The sequence below is a fragment of the Odocoileus virginianus genome, chromosome 28, assembly GCF_023699985.2.
Source record: "Odocoileus virginianus isolate 20LAN1187 ecotype Illinois chromosome 28, Ovbor_1.2, whole genome shotgun sequence".
Lineage (NCBI taxonomy): Eukaryota > Metazoa > Chordata > Mammalia > Artiodactyla > Cervidae > Odocoileus > Odocoileus virginianus.
This window is the reverse complement of record NC_069701.1, coordinates 34472410-34491247: the sequence shown is the minus strand read 5'-3', so window position 1 is coordinate 34491247 and position 18838 is coordinate 34472410. Positions and strand designations below refer to the sequence as shown.

Here is an 18838-nt window from a genome sequence, read left to right as displayed (position 1 = left end):
TGCTAGGCGTTTGCTTGTTCTGTTTATGATGGGCTAGTTCTGGTCCTGGGGCCTGCCTCCACCCTTCAGGCCCTGGTTCCTTCACAGATGGGTGTAGGTACCCCACTGGATCCATAGCTAATCTTTTCCACCTCAGACTCGGACCAGGGGGCTCTTTGAGAAGCTGCGTCCCGTCCAGAGGGGCACACCTCTCCAGGGATGGCACGGCTGGGACAGCTGAGTTTTGATTGCCCCAAGGCTCTGTATCACATGAGCGGTGGCCTGTCACTCCCAGGGCAGTTTGTACCCAGTCCAGGTGGCTGCCACCTCGTCCCTGCCCCACTTGGCTCACCAAAGGCCTCCTCTTGGCTCCCAGTGGGTCAAGAGGGTCTGAGTGTCCCACTGGAAGCCTGGGAACTTGCCAGGCTAGTGACCGCCGCTGGGGCTCTAGGTCCACACCCAGCCCGGACTTCCCTGCCAGCCCCTCCTCTGGGCCCAGTGCCCAGCACATGCCCATGCCACCCACAAAGCTGATACACTTTTATCAGAGTAGACACCTTGCATGGTGAGCTCTTATCCCCTCCACAGGGACTAACTCCCCTCGTCTCCACCCACTCCACCCAGCCCCTCGCTCCTCTGGGGAGCAGTCTGACTCTGACGTGGGGCAGGAAGAGCCCAGGCTCTGGAAAATGGCCCTTCCTTTGTGGGGCAGCCCTGCCGGGGGAAGGGGAGGGCCAGGCCGGGTGAGGGGCTGGAATTCAGCTGCCCAGTCCTTTCCTTCTGGCTTCAGCCTCCTTCTCTGTGAATCGAGGTTTGGTTCTGTGACCACCCTGGGGGCTATGAGTTTGGCAGAGGGTGGGGATGAGAAGCCCATGATTCTGTGCTGGGCAAGAGCCTCAGCAGAGTGTGGGAAAGGAGGGGCAATTGGGCAGAGAGCAGGAATGAGTTTTCCCCAGTCCCTGGCCCCAAGGGTAATGTGTGAGGACAAGGTTGGGCGTGTGGGGGAAGAAGTCACAGAAGGTCTAGGCCCCCATCAACCTGGGCCAAGATTTGCCAGATGCCCTCAGAGTGGCAGCAGAATCCTTCCCACCAGTCTCCCCCTGCTGGGATCCTGGTTGTCACTGGTGATGAACGCTGCACTTACAGCTGGGGGCACTTACAGCTGGCTGGAGGTGTGTGTGTGTGTGTCTATTACTGTACTATCTTGAGGCTCATAGTGCTGGGCCCAGCCCAGGTAAGAGACAAGACAGGCACAGGTAAGGGGGATGGAAGGTATATTCCCCAAGGCCTCCCAGACTCGAACGCCTCTGATGGGTGTCGGGGCAGGCCAAGGCCAAGGGCTCACAGGGTGTTGCGAGATGACCTGTGCCCACTGGGGAATCACGCACTAACCGGATCAGCTGGGTGTCCCTGCCAGCTACACTGAGGTCACAGGTGAAGCAGCAGAGAGGACAGGGGTCTACTCTCGAGCCCTCCCCCACCCTGCTGGGAGCAGATGCAAGGCCAGGTGGGGAGCTCCTGAGGTTCTGGCTCCCTCGAAACCTCTCGGCACTTCCCTGGTACTCCCAGCTTGATCTGCCGAGCTGAGCCAGCCCAGAGGGGAGGGCAGAGAGCACTATAGGGGCCACTAGGAGGCTAACTGCCCTGGCACGTTTCCTGGGACTCTTCCCAGGCTTGGGGGACCCAGTGAGCCGGTGCGTGGGCACAGGGGCTCTCCTCGGCCCTTCTGAGCCTCTGCCCCCAGAGCTCGGTACACGGACCAGGAAGGGGTAGGCCAGAGGTTGGCAGAAGCCAGTGACCCGGGGCCTGTGGGTGGTCCCTCAAGAGGAGGGGGATGGTGAATGAGGATGTCAGGAAGGTGGCCTGTGCCCCCCACAGACCTTTGGAAAGCCTCACTCCACAGAGTCCCCAGGAAGAGGAAGGAGGGCTTACTAATCTGAACCATTTGCCCAAAACTCCTGGCCTGATGTGCACTTTAGGGAACGGGAAAGGAAGTTCTCTTTGAGCAAAGGTGTGGGGGTGGACTGAGGAAAGTGCTCCCAGCGCAAAGCATACCCCCTTCTCCATACTCCATCGACACCCCACCCAGCATCGGCGAACAGGACATGGAGGAGAATCAGGCTGGCGCGAAACAAGGACGTGAGAATAAAATCACATTTATTTCCAAAAGTGTAGAGGTGGGGAAGCAACATGATAAAAATTAAGGTCAGTTCCCTATGGATCCATTCTGCCTCAGGGGAGGGACAGTGGCTCTTTGGGCTGGTGTGTTCTCAATGGGAGGGCTTCAGGCAGGCCATCCCTCATCGCCATGGCAACCCTCAGGTCCATCACCAGTCAGAGCTGGTCCCTCCTGCCCCGCCCTCCCCTGGAATTATCTACGGGTTAGTGGGTTAATTTCCAAATGCAGCAGCTCTGGATCTTCCCAGTGGCCACCAGGTTCCCCACCCTCTCACTTTCTTGTCCCCTCAGCTGTCTGGCCTTCAGCCCCAACCCCTCCTTGTCCCATTGGGTACCCCCACCCCCACCTCACCAAGTTCCCAGCTTCTCGGGGTCACCCTCCTCTGGGGCTCCTTCCTTCTGTCTCCTGACAGTCAGGGCCATGGAAGCCTCAGTGAGTGAGCCCAGCTGCAGAGGGGCTGGGGGGTGGGAACAGGCAGATTGTCCCAAGGCCCAGTCCCACTGCCACCCCCAGCAAAACATCCTGTAGCAAAAGGTTAGAAAATGAGTAAAAGACAAGAGAGCGTGATAGACTGGGGAAGAGCGTGTCCATGCGGGCAGCCCCAGCGTGGGGAGGGGCTGTGCTGAGCTTCTGGGCTCCAGCGCCCACTCACAGCCTGGAGGGCCTCAGTCCCCACCAGCCAAGTGGTCAGGGACTGGCTGGCACCGCCTGGCAGGAACGGAGCGCTCCAGCGAACAGTCCAGTTGCTTCAGAATCTCGGGTCTCCCGACCAGAACAAACATCTGAGCCTACAGGTCGGCTCACCCCTGACCTGGCCATTGCTTCTGCTGAGCTCATCTGTGGCCCCGCCCCCATGGTCCCGGGGTCACAGGCTCTGGACTTGGGAGGCGGCAGGATGGAACTGCTCGAGCCCTGGGTCAGAGGGCTCTGGTGGGGCCCGGACATTTCCCTGGGCCCGGAGGCTTGATCTGGCTGCAACACGGGCAAAGGGAGCCTGACGTCAGGGCCAGACATCTGAAGAGAAAGTGGGGCCTGCAGGGGCGCCCCCAGTACCGACCTGGCGGTGGGAAGGAGACCCGGGGAATCCAGCACATCACCCCACAGAAGGGCAGAGGGTGGGTGGCTGTCCAAGGCGGTGGGGCCAGCCCACAGGCTCAGGGAGCCATCCCACCTGCCGGCTGGGACCCAGCCCTGCGGACCTCAAGAGCAGGGAGAAAAGAGGGTGGTGTGAAGCCCGGAGGCCAGGCTGAAGGGGCTCACAGGCCGCAGCGGTGCGCATCTGGTCTGGCTGATGCTTCAGGATGGAGGGTGGAGGGGCGGGACCCAGGAGGGAGGGTGTGGGAGGGAGGCGTGAACGCCTCAAAACCAGACAGCAAGAGAGGAGAAACCGAGCCTCAAGTCTATGAGCCGCGCATCACAGCCTCCCGACACCTCTCTGAACAAAACCCTGCCCTCCCCTTCGGCCACCACCCCCACCGGCTCCCCTCCACCGTCCCCATGGGCGCCCCGAGGGCTGCAGCTTCATTTGTGGAGGTAGGCGTCCAGCCACAGCTGCCCAGACTTCCTCAGGGACCTGGGGAGAGAAGGAAAGGGGCGGTCAGGGAGCAGGTCGACAGGGGCCAAGGGTCGACTGGGACAAGGAGCCCCAGGGAATCGGGCTCTGCCAGCCTGGGAGCCTCCTCCCAGCTCTCCATCAGGAGCCCAGGGCCCCCCGGGGGACCCCTGAAAGGACCCAGGGAGAGACCTTGTCCAACCCAGACAGAGGCCAGGCAATCCCTGGCGACAGAGGGGCCAGGTAGGGGCACCCGTGCCAGCAGGGCCCCTCTGGTCTCCACCTCGAGCGGTCCCACGACCCCGTGCCTCCCAATCCCCTCCTTGTCTCCCAAAGACCTGGGGCGTCTCCGACACCCGTGCCCGCCCCTCCTTACCCGATGATGTCTTGCAGGGCTCGGAGCAGCGGCTTCTCCTGGTACTCAATGCCGTGCTTGGCGCACAGTGACCTCACCAGGGGGGCAATCTTATGCAGGTTGTGCCGGGGCATGGTGGGGAAAAGGCTGGGGAGAGCGTGTGGGGGCGGGCGTGAGGGCTGGCCCACTGCCTCCACCGCCCACAGGGAGGCTGGCCAGGCCCGGGAGACCCTGTCCGTCTCTCCCTGTGTGCCCGCAGGGGCAGCTGGCCTGCAGCGAGGGAGGGCTGGGCCTCGGGCTCCCTGTCAATAAACGGACCAGTCGCCCGCCCTGCCAGGCTCATGGGATCCAGGGAGATGCCAGGGTCCACGCACAGGGGTGGGTGCCACTGTGATCACATGGTCCGGGGAACAAGAGCCCCTCTCTAGGCCTCCAGGAGGCTCGTGGGTGGTGGTGGGGCAGAGATACAATCTAGGGTCGTTGGGGGAAAGACAGAGAGAGGGAGCCCCCGCCTGCTTCCCTCTGCCAGGTGAGGCTGCTGGCAACTTGCCTCCACGGTATGCCCTCTGCCTACCGCCCCCCCACCCCCGCCCGCGCCTGCGCTCACTGGTGCTCGATCTGGAAGTTGAGGTGCCCGCTGAACCAGTCGTTGAAGAAGGACTGCTCCACGTTGCAGGTGGCTGCCAGCTGTGGGGAAGAAGGGTGTTGAATGGCTGGGAGCAGAAGCACAAAGGGACCCCTCTCCTTTTCACGAGGCCCAGCCTTCCCCGGGTCTCACTGCCCTGCCCCGATTTCCCACTGGTCCCTACAGAAGCTCCCGGCCACCCTCTCCTGCCCAGCTCTGGGCTTCCCAGTGGAAGGACACCGGCAGCCCCAGGGAAGGGCAGGACAGTGCGGGGCCTACTGGGCAGCCACGCTCCTGGGGACGTGGACCTGGGCTCCGTGGGCCGCCCCCCCGGCAGCCAGCGCTGGCCGTCCTCACCTGGCTGCTGAACCAGTCGCGGTAGGGCTCTCGGTCAATCTCCATGACGATGTGATTCATCTGTGTGACCCACACAAACCAGTGGCTCTCCAGGAACCTGAAAGGGAGCTCAACTCAGCGTGCAGCCTGGTGGCTCAGTCTCCACAGGGTCCGGGGAATCGGTGGGAACCAAGTGTCCCTCCCGACCCCAATCAGGGCAAGACGGGTACAAGTGGAGGGGGTTGAGTGGAGCTCCTTGATGAGGGGCCCGGGCAGAAAGTGGGACTTCTGAGGCTTTCCTCGGGGGGGCCTCACATCAAACCCCCATCAGCACCAGTGCTCGGGGGCCAAGGGGCTAGTAGCCAGCAAAACTCAGGCACCTGATGAAGTTGAGGAAAAGGATGGATCCCAGGACACCATAGAAAGGGATGTAGGTGATGAAGAAACGGGTGTAGTAGCTGATGGCCCAGGCCAAGTCCTGCGGAGAGAAACGCAGTTAGACGTGGGAGTATCTCACCCTCCTGGGCATGGGGTCCCAACCACAGGTGTGCACACAGCAAGCCTGGCTCACTGCTGAGTGAAGGCGGCCAAGAAACCCTATGGGCCTCCAGGAAGCTGGACACCGGGTCCAGCTAAGGATCCGAGGCCTGCCAGAGGACGTGTGTACAACAGTCTTTGTGTCTAGGAGAAGGCTGAGAGGTTTTAGCAACATGGAGGGGCTACAAGCTCTGCATTTAGGGAAATCCGCAGGGACGGGGGCTAGCAGACACCGGGAGTTGGCAGCTCGTTCCTGGTCCTGGGGATTCTGAAGGTGCACCATAGTGTGCACACACCCCCGACACCCGTAGGCTCACAAACTGCTCATCGACCCCCAGAGGTCCTCACTCTAGCGCCACAAAGGCCAGGGACGCCGTCCATCACCCACCTCAGGACCCTCCCAGCAGCCTGACAGGGCTGGTCCTCTTCCCACCCGTGTCTCCAACCAGCCCCTCTTCCGTTCTGCACTCTCTTCCTGGGCAAGCACCCCCCCACCCCCCCCAGCTGCCTCCGTGGCTCTGCAACCATGGCAACCGGAGAGAACTGTCTTAGCTCCAAGCCCACTCTGTCCTCCTAAGCTAAGCCCTCCCATTCCACCCAGAGTAGCCACAGGGACTGGCGACCACTCTGCTCAGCCACCCTGCCCCAGCGCGTTCCCACCTCAGGGCCTTTGCACTGACTGTTTCAGCCCCCTTAATCACTTCTCCCCAGACATTCGGCAGGGTAGCGGTCACAGCAAAGGCTCCTCCACCCTATTCTCTGTGTGTGCTGTCTCTCCAGTTGTGTCCGACTCTTGGCGACCCTATAGACTGAATAGCCCACCAGGCTTCTCTGTCCATGGGATTCACAGGCAAGAATACTGGTGTGGGTTGCCACGCCCTCCTCCAGGGGATCTTTAGGGCCCTGGGATCGAACCAGTGTCTGTCTCCTGCATTGGCAGGTGGGTCCTTTACCACTAGTGGCTATTCTGTGTAGCTTGTAACTTTCTGAGCTGTGCCTCTGGTCCTCCGTCTTCCGTATGGGAAAAGACTATCCCCCCGAGATTCTACAGGCCTGAAGGTGTGGCAACAAAAGCAGAGCTTGCAAGTCTGAGCTCTGACGACTCCGCTCTGGTCCTGGCACCAGTTGGCTGCCATAGAGACCTTCCTAACATGCAAGCTGGATCACGCCACTGCCATCCGCAAAGCCATCACGAGCCTCCTGCCCCGCTGGGGGATAAAGGGCAAAATCCAGCCTCCCAGTAGGATGCACGGGTCCCTCACGTGCCTGTCCACCATCCTGGCCTTGCCTGCAGCCTGTCACGTCTCCCACGGCCCAGCCGTGCCGTGCTGTCTGTGTCTAGCTGGATCTGCCTGGAGGCTCCTTCTCCCCTTATCTGCTCAGCAAATTCATCCTTTACAGGAGCTCTGTTCAGTTAATCTCCACAAGCATGCAGTGAATACCTTCCCTGTGTCAGGGGCTGAGTTAGGTGCTGGAGGCAAACAGAAGTGCTTGAGAGCCCCTTGTCTGGAAGGACAGACTTTAGACGGAGATCCCTTCCATAGCATACGGAAGGGGAAACACAGTTACAGGGGTGACAGCAGCATGGCATGAGGTCCCGACCCTGTCCTGATTTAGAAAGACCCCCATCGGGAGGTGGTGCCCGAGACGGGCTGAGACACAGCAGAGGTTGGCCAAGCAAAGAACAGTAGGATGGATGTTTGCAGAAATGACAATGCATAGAAAAGTCCGATGAGGCGAGCAGGGAGGGGCTATTTTACATATAGATTATATGATCCACATACTCCAGCCCAAGCGCTCCAGGTCGGGGCAAGAGACCATGGCCAGGTCACATCCGCCTGGGGGAGACTGGCCTCTATCTTGGCAGCAAGGAAGAAGACCCACTATGCTTTAAATGACAAGAATGTGGTTCCATCTAAATCATAAAAATAGGTCCCTGCCAACTGGAGGTGAGGAGATTCGGTTATTCCAGGAGCTCAGGAATGAAATGAGGGAGGCCCAAACCAGGACCCCTGGCCCTGCCGAGGGGGCAACAGTCTCCAGGACTCTAGGAGGCAGGGGCAGTTCTGTGCAGAGACTGCTTGGTCATGGTGAACCTAGGCTGGTCCCGGGTGTCGGTGTCATTGGCTAGGGAGGAAAGGGGTGGGAAGAGTGGCTCGGAAGGGGTCTGAAGGGCCAGAAGTGAGTGGAGGGCAAGACCTCGGGACGGAGGTGGTCTTTAAGGGCGCGTGTGCGACTAACAAGTCCCTCAGTCATGTCTGACTCTTTGCGACCCCATGGCCTATAGCCCGCCAGGCTCCTCTGTCCATGGGATTCTCCAGGCAAGAATACTGGAGTGGGTTGCCATTCCCTTCTCCAGGGGACCTTCCCAACCCAGGGATCGAACCTGAGTCTTCCACATGGCAGGCAGATACTTTACTGTCTGAGCTACTAGGGAAGCCCTTAGCGGGTGGGGGAAGCCAATATTTTAAGTTCTGTTTCTACTTTTCATCACATTCATTTTAATTCCTTTTTTGTGTGCGCGCAGTGCAGTAGTATGTACACATATATTAATGGAGGCGTGTGCCTATTAACTGTGGTACAAAATGATGCATGACCATGGACCACTGGTGTCAGGGGTGAAGGGATAAAGGTGATAAGGGAGACAGAGGTGGAGGAGAACCAGTAGAGGCTGGACTTGGAAGCCGACAGGGAGAATTTCAAGAAGGAGCGGATCGTGGGATCAGATGCAACCGACCTCCAGGAAGTTGAGGCCTGGGGACAGCTCCAGGATGTAGCCACTGGCAATGCTGGTTGGCCTTTGGAGCTGGACAGTTCTCAGCAGTGCAGGGGGGTGGGGGTTGGGGGAGCTGTCCCAGGCATGGCATGGTGCCCATTAGGTGCCAGGTACACTCCACCCCAGCTGAATTGTGACAATCAAAAATGTCACCCTGGACTTCCCTGGCGGCTTAAGTGGTTAAGACTCTGTGCTTTCAACGGCAGCGGGCCCGGGTTCGATCCCTAATCAGGGAACTAAGATCCTACATGCTGTGAGATGTGGCCAAAAAAATCCCCCAATTCTCCCCAATATTGCCAGTGGCTCAACAGAATTCTTCCTACTGAGGACCACCACCCCAGGTCCCATCTGCACTTGGCACCTAAGCTCACAGTTACCATAAATCAGAAAATCACAGCACAGAGCATGCCTCTGTCACGTGGGCCTCTGAGGGGTGCCCCTGCATCTGGCGCTAAGCCTGGTTAGTCAGCTACTGCTGTGTACTAGAAGCCCAAAGTTGAACCCTACTCCCTGGCAAGAGAGCCCTGACCCCAGGTGCCCGATCAAATATCCCTGGCTGGGCCACCTGAGCCAGTTCAGGTATAAAGTCTGTTTCCCTTTCCTACTGTGCCTATTTCATGCTTTGTCCTTCAGGGAACACACACAGTGAAAAAAAAAGGGGGAGGATTAAATATTCATGTCAGGCGTCTGCCATAAAAGCAGATTAGATTAGAGTGTCCCGAGCAGCGCTGTCCTCTTCCACTATGAGGTGAGCCCTGGTGAAAACAACAGTCACCACAGGGGCAGGAGAGCTGGGTTCCAATTCCCACCCCCTCACTGACCCAGAAACTCCTTCTCTCCGGCCCGGATGCGCCTTAATGGCCAGACACAGCTTCCCTGATAGCTCAGCTGGTAAAGAATCCACCTGCAATGCAGGAAACCCCGGTTCGATTCCTGGGTCAGGAAGATCCACTGGAGAAGGGATAGGCTACCCATTCCAGTATTCTTGGGCTTCCCTTGTGGCTCAGCTGGTAAAGAATCTGCCTGCAATGCGGGAGACCTGGATTTGGTCCCTGGGTTGGGAAGATCCCTTGGAGAAGGGAAAGGCTACCCACTCCGGTCTTCTGGCCTGGAGAATTCCATGAACTGTATAATCCATGGAGCCGCAAAGAATCGGACATGACTGAGCGACTTTCACTGTGGGTGGCAGGGCCTAACTGTTCCTGAAGCACAGCGGGTACTGATGAAAGAGCATGCCCGACAAGCGTGGAGTACAGGTTTTACCAGCACAGGGCTGGCAGGGACTTCCAAATCCCTCCTCGTCCCCAAACACTCGCAACCTGCTTCTGAGTCCCAGGCTGGCCCTCTTAGCAGAATCAACAGGCACTTCTGCCAATAATACCCAGGGAAGCATGTAAGACAGAGTACTTTGAAGTCCTCCAATTGCTATACAAGCACGAGGACCTGTTACTGAGTGAGCAGTGTCTGGGGTGTGGGAGCGGGGTGAGTCCAGGCGGTGGCATTGGGGCGTTCTCATGCCTGATCCACCCCCTGGTGTCACCTTGGGCAAGCCCCAAACTCTCAGAGTTTCAGTATCTTCACTTATGAAATCGGGTTTTATAAAACAAAAAAAGACCAGCGATACCGACCAAGTGTCTGCTCGGTCTGAAAGGCAGAGGTCTTGTCTCTGTCCCAGTTGCAGTCCCAGTGAACCCTGTTCTGCCAGAAGCAGGTTCTGTCAAAAGCAGGTTCTGCCAAAAGCAGGTTCTGCCCAGGATGACCACTTCCCCCAGGGCCTCCCATCACGGGCACATCATTCTCTTCTGAGAACCACGCCTACGCATCTACATCAAGCCAAGGACTGTTCCTCTCGAGGGTCCCCGTCTCTCTCTGGAGTGATGGGCAGGATCGTGTCCCCTAAAATGACTCTTCATCCCCGGGACCTCACAATGGGACCTTATTTGGAGACAGTGTGCTTGCAGATGTCATGAGTGAAGATGCGGTCATGACGGAGGGCCCTAATCCATGACTGGTGTCCTAAGACAGAGGGGAAACAGGGAGGCAGAACCACCCACAGAGAAGATGTTGGCCATCCGCGAATCAGAAGCAGAGGCCAGCCCAGGCCACTTCTCACAGCCCCCAGAAGGGCCAGCCCTGCAGGCTCCTTGATCTTGGACTCTGGCCTCCAGAGTGTGAGACAATAAGACCCTGTTGTTTAACAGAAGTGCCACCCCGTGTGCGGCACGTTCTCACGCAGATTAGAAACTAAGTGCCAGGCTGCTCTCCATTTACCAACCGGAGAGCAGTGTGACCTGGACCACTGGGTCTAAGGGGCCTCACGGGGACTCAGGAGGGTGAGGGCTGGAGCCTTGGATGGTGTGACTGCGTGTGACTCATCACTCAGCCTTCAGCAACTTTCTGAGGGGGCTCCGCCAAGGCAGGGGCTCTCCCAGTGGACGCCCTGCATGGGGGGATCTTTCGGGCTGGGGTTCTACAGCCTCGCTGGCTCCTGCTGGCCTCAGAGCAAGTCCCTTCCTGAGGGTGACAAGGTAGTCACCCCAGGAGGAGATGCCGTGGGCCGCCCCAGGGTCGAGTCGCCCTCCTCCCCACGCTCCTGGGTCCCCTGGACTCACCACCCAGTCCTTGCGAATGATCATGGTCATGATGATCTGGTACTGGAAGTACAAAGGGATGAGCAGCGGCGGCCCAACTGCGACAGAGAGAGAGAGAGAGAGAGAGAGAGAGGAGAGGGGCTTGGAGCGACCTCTTCCCCCTGGCGGGGCTGGAAGATGGGGAGGAACTGGGAGGGCAGAAGCCAGGATGTGGTGCCAGCTCTGTAGCTCCCGGGCAGAGGAGACTAGAACCTTGGCACTCTGAGAAGGGGGCTGGAAGTACCCGCTGGCACCCTGCCCAGGAAGCCCGAGTGTTGGCATCCGGGTGTCTGGGCCAGTGTCCCTTCTGTGTAGCACGGGCCAGGATGGGTTTGTGGCTGTTGCTGCTCTGACAGCTTTGGTGTCACTTTCTGGGTCTGGAAGGGTGTCGGGTGGGAGCGGGGATGGACGGCCACACTGGGAAGGCGGTCGGGGTGTGGTTGTGGGGCGCCCCGGCACTCACTCAGGAAGAAGTACTCATGCTGGTGGTTGTAAGGCAGGTATTTCAGCTTCTTCTTGCCGTACTGAGGAGAGAAGCAGAGACTGTGAGCCTCCAGGGCCCCTCGGACCCCCGCCTCCCATGCTCTCCTCCACCCGCTCTGCCGTCCCTGCTCCTTCCTCCCGCCCAGGGGGGCTTTCTGTCCCTCTGCACCCTGGGCCCCTCTGGGCTCCCGGTTGCTCCAGTCAACACTTCCTCAGCCTTTGCTGGGCGCACCGATCCCAAGCTGGCCTCTCAGCTCAGGCGCTCCTCTGGAAGCTAGTGCTTCCAGAGCTGAAGCTCGGGGTCAAGTCACTGCCCACGGCCACACAAGAAGTGGGCTGGCCGGGATCTGAACCCAAGAAAGCGGACTCAGAGCCCATGAGACAGGCAGCAAATAAATATTTGTTGAATGAATGCACCATGGAACAAGGAACTGGGGTTGCGGGGGAGTGTGCAGAGGCACTCAGAGGGAGCTCCTTGGCCAGCTTGCACCCCTTTGGAGAGAGAAAAGCCCCTGGGTCCCCTTGAGGAGCTCCCTGGAGCCCTCAGTGGCTGGGAGAACCCAGGTAAGGGCTCGGGAAATTGTTACCAGTTACAAGGTTGAGCCTCTAGTCCCTTGAGCCGCCTGCAATTTCCAGGCTGAGGCTTACCACTTGAGGTTCCAGGCCAGAGGGGATTACCACAGGGACTCTTCAGGACACACCTGGTCACCTGGTCTTACCCCGGGCACTCTGATGCCCAGGCATGCCAGTCAGGAGGGCTGAGAGGTCTGGCTGGGGTGTGGACATCCTCAGTGTACCAAGCGAGTGTGAGCCAGGATGGGGGTGGGAGCGGGGAGACCCACAGCCCCACAGGGTCCCTGCAAGCCCCTTAATTCCAAAGTCCAGCCCCCCGAGGACCAGCCCACCCTGCTCCTTGGGGAATGAGACCAGAAGATGCCACCCACAGAGGGGGACCTGCTCTTGCCTGCAATGCAGGGGGACTGTTCAGGGAGCCCAGGCTTGGGCTCTGCCTCTCACCAGCTGAGACTGTACAGGTCATTTAGCCTGCCTGAGCCCTGCTTGGCATCCAGTTAAGAGGAGTCAGTGAGAACACGGGCATAAATGCCAGGGGCTGACCCCTGGGACATGGCTCTTTACTTGCCCGGCTCTTTACTTGCCCGCCACCTCCCGCCGCCCCCAGCTCCAAAGGTCAGTGCCACCCTCATCACATGATGTCCACTCCTGCTTATTGCAGCTAGGAGAGCAAAGCATGTTACAGAGGGAGAAACCCGGATGTCCTCTTGGCCAATGCTCCCGTTCTCCAGGCACGGGATGGAGTGAGTGCCAGCATCACAGGGAGGGCCCACGGAGGAGCCCTGGGTGAAAGCAGAGCTAAGTCTGTCCCCAGGGCATTCATCTTGGTACCAGTGACCACAGGGCTGGCACACCCCGCTGAAGCACCGCCAGAATCTGTTTGGTCCATGTGGCCTCCTGTGCCTTGGCAGGGGTCTCCCCCAAACCCCAGAATGCACGAATCCTTTGCACGAAGGCTGTCGTTAAGGCTGAGGCTGGTTGTCCAGTGGTTACGAATCTACCTGCCAATGCCGGGGACGTGGGTTCAATCCCTGGTCGGAGAACTAAGATCCCACATGCATCAGGGCAACTAAGCCTGTGTGCCATAACTACTGAAGCCCATGTGCCTAGAGCCCTCAAGCAGCAACAAGAGAAGTCACCACAATGAGAAGCCCTTGCACCCCAAACAGAGAGGAGCCCCTGCTCACTGCAACTAGAGAAAGCCCGTGCGCTGCAATAAAGATCCAGCACCGCCAAATAAACAAAATTTAAAAGCTCTTGCCTACTGATTGTCAGTTGGGAGGAGTCAGCCTTTGGACACGAGTCTACCCTCTGCACCCCAGCCCCTATGCTGCCAGCCTCTGAAATAAAGGGAACTTTTCTTTCTACCAATCTTTCCTCTTATATATATTTTTAAAAAAAAGATCGAGGCAGGCCCTGGAGAGATCCCAATCAGGGCACCCCAGACACAGTCCTGGACAACGTTGCAGGGGAGGGAGGGATTAGAGGCACCCCGCTAATCTGAGTGGTCTGGTGGTCTGGGTTCTGGGGAGTGTGTGCTTCACAGAACAGTCCCCCTGCTCCCTCCCAGAAGCCAGGAAACAGGCCCAGACTTTGCAGGCTTCTCCAGCCCTGATAGGTGCCCTCCTCACCATACCTCTGCCCCACAGGTCGTCCCAAGGGACAGCCCCAGGCCCAGAGGAACCTCAGGCTGGCCCAGCTCTATTCTGGGAGTGAGCACTAGGGGCAGGCTAGGCTGGCAGAGGGTCCCCACAGAGGGACTCGGCAGTGGGCACCCCGGGAAGCTGGTTTGAAGCTGCATTTGCACAGCGAGCACCCTGTCTGCAGTGATCCCTGGTGCCCTGTAGGGGGTGACAGGAGATTACCGGGCTGATGCTCCCTGGCTAGTGCTCCCTGGCCAGTCAGTATTGCCAGCTCCTGCGTGCATCCCTTCAAGGGCCTAGACTGCCCTGTGGGAGCTGCCATGTCACTGCCCCCAGGCAGCAGCTGGCCCCTCTGCCCACCCCCGAGGGCTCCAGCTTTGCGGTGGGGGGTTCCAGATTTGGAAGCAATTTGTTATTTGAGCAAATTGCTTTGCAGCCCCCCTTCCCCTGCCATGAGATTTGGGTTTGTTATGGGTACTCCCTAGATCTGTTGAGGGCCGGTGGATGATGGGGCGATGAAAGCCCTTCAGGACTAAAGAAGGCAGGTCACGGCTATACAGGCACCTGTGTGCCGCGATACACGGACCGTCACAGGGCATCTGATCCCATCCGGATGACCTCAGCTAGGGGGACTGCAAGATCGCCTGTCAGTGTGAGGCTGACCCAGGGCGCTAGCTTCTCCTCTGAAAACCAGCAAGCACAGCAGGGATTCGGGGATGCCAAGTCAGGTGTGGGCCCAACCTGGTTTCTTGACTTTCCCATGCTCAGCTCTCTGCAGCCCTCGGTTGTCTGCCATGGGTGCAGGGAAGGGAGGGGAGAGGTGTCTTGGGATAAGAAACCCTCAGAGGAGGGGCTCTTGGCTTCTTACTATGTCAGGAAGCTGGAGGGATCCAAGAAACACAGGCCCCTAGCGTCCAGCAGGTGGTGGCCCCGGGCAGGGCCCTGCAGGACCTGGAAGCCCTGGCTGTGAGTCATTCAGCCAGGGTTTGGATTGTGGCACTCACTGCCTTTTCTAGCTGTAGCCTTGAGCTAGTTATTTCACCTCTCTGAGCCTCAGCTGTCCCATCTATAAAATGGGCTGGATGAGAGCTCCTGCCTCATGGTTAAGCAAGGATTAAGTGACGCCCCACATGTGGTGCTCAGCATGGTGCGGGGCCCAGGGACTAAGCAAAATCAGCCTCCCCCTCCACGGGGGCCCGCAGGCCCTGGAGGGGAGCCTGTAATCCTCTCCCCTGCAGGAGAGTCCTCATCACACGCGAAGAAAGCCTGGGCTCTGGGGCGGTCACAGGGGAGCTATGCAGACTCAAACTGCAGGCGAGGCTCCGGGTAGTTTGTCGTGTCCAGACCCCGAGGCGCGGCGGCACATGCAGGACCCGCTTTTACGTGTCCTCAAGCTGAGGCTGAAAGGGACGCAGGTCAGAGGCAGCGGCAGGGGGAACCCTGGTGGCCTGGCTTCCGGGAGGCCCACGACCCTGGGGGCCTGGCCAGCTGACACCCCAGTGCTCCTCCTCTCCACGAACCACGAGGCCCGACTTGGATTACGGGCTGGTGGGGGGGGTGCCAGGGGCATGTACAGGGGACTTTTCAGGCTTGGAACAAAATATCTGAGCAACAAGGGCCTGCCTTGTCCGTTCAGGGTTGGGGGAGGGGGGCAGCTGGAGAGCCCTGCCTGCCTCTGGGAAAGTGCAGACTCACAGGCAGAGAAACACTCACAGAGCCGGCCCCGGCAGGCATGCGAGGAATGGCAAGACTCCAGCCCAAGGGCCCCGGCTGCTCCAAGGGAATACTTGGCCTATTCGCAAAGGTAATCTGGAGGGTCAACTGCTGACAGGCCATGGGGCAGGGAGAGCCTCCCATGGGGTCTGAAAAGCAGGCTCTCAGACTCAGAGGCAGGCGGAAACACTCCTGGCTTCTGAGAATCCACTTACAGAGATCCAAAAAAAAAAAAAGTGGGCGGCGGGGAGCAAAAACAAGACTACCCCTGACATCACCACTATTCAATTCTGTTCTGAAGTTCTAGTAACGTCGTAAAGCCTAAACCAGAAATAAGAGTGGAGAGCTATTAGAAAGTGTCTAAATTTTCACTATTTTCCAAAAATATGATTGTCGACTCAGGAAATTCAAAAGAATCAACTGAAAAACAACTAGAATCACAAGCAGACGTCAGTGGACCCTAGTTGGACATAAGATAACTAGCCAAATGGCAACAGTTTTCTTGAATACCACAGAAACCCCTATACAAAATATAGACGTTATCTAGGATTCAGTTGAAAGAAATGTGGCCACAAGACATATAAAGAAGAGGAAAAGCTTTCTAAGAGGTATAAAAAAGAGGCTCAAGTGTAAATGGAGAAAGATATCGTATTTCTGGATGGAAATGATGTAAATTTTTTCTGGAAGGGGCAAGTCAGTCCACGACAAGCTCTTAGTGAGTTAGAAGGAGCCACGGATGCCCAAGTCACCCAGACAGTGTCTTGCACTGATGCTCAGTCCAGACCAGGCGCTGGGCTTCAGGAGAGGACACCTCACCCCTAAGCAGGTGCAACGTGACCCGGGAAGGGGAAACCAGAAAAACTGACTGACTCCTGCAAGTTATGGACGTAGACCATCATCTTAGCCAAGCCTCATGTGGCCAAAGTAAAGCCTTCAAAAGTGAACCAAGGGACTTCCCTGGTGGTCCAGTGGTTATGACTCTGCGCTTCCACTGTGGGGGGCATGAGTTTGATCTCTGGTTGGGGAACTAAGATCCCACCTGCCACAGGGCCAAAAAAAAGTGAAACCATAAAGCACTGAAAATATATGAAGAACTTTCTAAGCATAAAAGAAAGGTTCTGGGACTTGCCTGTGGTCCAGTGGTTAATACTTCTCCTTTTAATGCAGGGGGTGTGGGCTTGATTCCTGGTCGGGGAACTAAGGTCGCACAGGCCTCATGGCCAAAAAATAAAAATAAAACAGAAGCAATATTGTAACAAATTCAATAAAGACTTTAAAAAACGGTCCACATTCTTAAAAAAAAAAGAAATCTTAGAAAAGTGAAACCATAAAACACTAAAAATCTGTTAAATACTTCCTAAGCGTAAAATAAAGATTCCTTCCAAGCAGCATGGTCCTGGCAACACCAGGAATCCAGGAACAGCTGGCCTCTTCCCGAGTATGTGAGAGAGCGTTTCACAGGGCACTATGGTCATGGTCTTAACGTCAATGGCAACGGGATGGCCAGATCCCCCAAACTTCCACTGCACGTCCCAAAAGTCAGCACTTGAGAGGCGTCCAGGGAGAGATGTTGGAAGGAGTTTCACAGCTACCACACAGAAAGAGACACCTTGGCAGCATCGCTGGTGAGACTAGGTTTTATTGTCAGAAACACAGAGACTACTTGTCAAGCCAGTCAACAGCTCTATGACATGAAGCCTCCCCGCCTAGAAAGCAAAGACTTTGTCTTTTTATCACATGGACTCCACTTAATCAGTCCTACTAATCTAGACACCTCAAATCAAAGCGAGCAAACTCGTCCCGAGAAGGAAAATGCAAGCATGTATTTTGGCAAAGAAAATCCTCGCACTTGAGAAGACTCGTTAGAGTCCCTTGGACTGCAAGATCAAACCAGTCAATCCTAAAGAAAATCAACCCTGAATATTCATTGGAAGGACTGATGCTGAAGCTGAAGCTCCAATACTGATGTGAAGCCACCTGATATGAAGAGCTGACTCATTGAAAAAGACTCTGATGCTGAGAAAGATTGAAGACAAAGGGGGATAGCAGAGGATGAGATGGTTAGGTAGCATCACTGACTCAATGGACATGAGTCTGAGCAGACTCCGGGAGACAGTGAAGTACAGGGAAACCTGGCGTGCTGCACTCCATGGGGTTGCAAAGAGTTGGACATGACTTAGCAACTGAACAACAACAACAAAGTCCCTGGCAAGCCAGAGAGGCTCCACATGTCCAAAGAGCCAAATTTTGGCTAATTTCCTCTGAACTGACAACGTCACAGAAAACTTATGTTTCTGCTCAAATATTCTGTTGGGCAGATATGAGACGGGAGGAGTGGGGTACCAACCAGAGTTGAGGAAACAGTCTCCCTCCTCTTCCTCTTTGAAGTCTTGGATGCCAACATTGCTGGGAATACAACCAGTTCAAGACACTGCTCCTTATGGAGGGTAAAAGTGCCTCTCTTGGCAAATGCTTATCAGGCCCCTACTCTCTGCACAGTTTGGTCACACTTAAGATCTACATAAAAGCAACAGGGATCTTTTAAACTTTGGTTTACATCATCAATGTATTTCAGAAAAGTAAAGCTTCTATAACTTTTTTTTTTTTCACCTAGAAGCTCTACTTAAAAAAAAAAAAATTAAATGAGGAGAGTCTTTAAATCCTTTAAAAGCATTGGGCATGGCTTTATTCAAAGACTCAGCAACACCAAATTTTCCTGCCTTAGAAACACAACAGAGCACTGGACAGCCCCAAATGGAGGCTAATGCACTTGGACTCCAGCAAATTTGGACTCACCACATTTGGTGAAGAAGCCAGTTGCAGGAAAACTATCTAAGTTTGAATTTTTGTTTTTAAAAAAGATATGTGTGTCTATGTTTCTTCACACATAGAAAATACCTGGAAGGATTAGAGAATGCTGTCAATAGTGGTCACCAATGTTGACACCAACAGTGGTCACCAGTGTCAGGGGCATGACAACAGGAGGCACAGCAGGGATGGGAGAGAGAACAGGCGACTTGCTTCTCAGTCTGGTCAATTACTGTTACTACTTAAATGCTTACAACAGGTATGTCTATACTTATAATAAAAAATAAACTAATATAAAACCAAGGCAGGGATTTTCCTGGTGTCCGGGGGTTGGGAACCTACCTACCTGCCAATGCAAGGGACATGGGTTTGATCCCTGGTCTGGGAAGGGACCCACACGCCATGGAGCAACTAAGCCCACATGCTAAAACTACTGAGCCCATGTGCTGTAACTACTGAAGCCCGAGTTCTACAGCCCATGCTCCACAACAAGAGGAGCCACCACATTGAGAAGTCCTTCTACCACAACTAGAGAGTAAGCCCCCATCACCAGAACTAGAGAAAACCAGTGTGCACCAACAAAGACCCAACACAACCAAAAATTTAAAAAAAAAAAAAAAAGACTTTGCCTTCCAGTGTAGGGGGTGAA

General features: G+C 56.4%; 1 protein-coding gene across 3 annotated transcripts in view; it reads right to left on the bottom strand.

Annotated features, from left to right (window-relative positions):
• Positions 1–2115: 2115 nt before the first annotated feature.
• FADS2 (fatty acid desaturase 2) overlaps positions 2116–18838 on the bottom strand; it is a 37659-nt gene continuing 20936 nt past the window's right edge. For 2 of the 3 annotated variants that reach the window (XM_070457471.1, XM_070457470.1), the window contains 8 exons: positions 16511–16594; positions 11433–11493; positions 10952–11028; positions 5407–5504; positions 5048–5144; positions 4673–4752; positions 4087–4212; positions 2116–3731 (listed from right to left, as the gene is read on the bottom strand). In XM_070457471.1, the coding sequence (XP_070313572.1) occupies positions 3680–3731; positions 4087–4212; positions 4673–4752; positions 5048–5144; positions 5407–5504; positions 10952–11028; positions 11433–11493; positions 16511–16594 (675 nt within the window). In that variant the 3' untranslated portion in view covers positions 2116–3679. The remainder of the gene's footprint in view (positions 3732–4086; positions 4213–4672; positions 4753–5047; positions 5145–5406; positions 5505–10951; positions 11029–11432; positions 11494–16510; positions 16595–18838) is intronic. The other variant, XM_020916871.2, reaches the window with a different exon arrangement.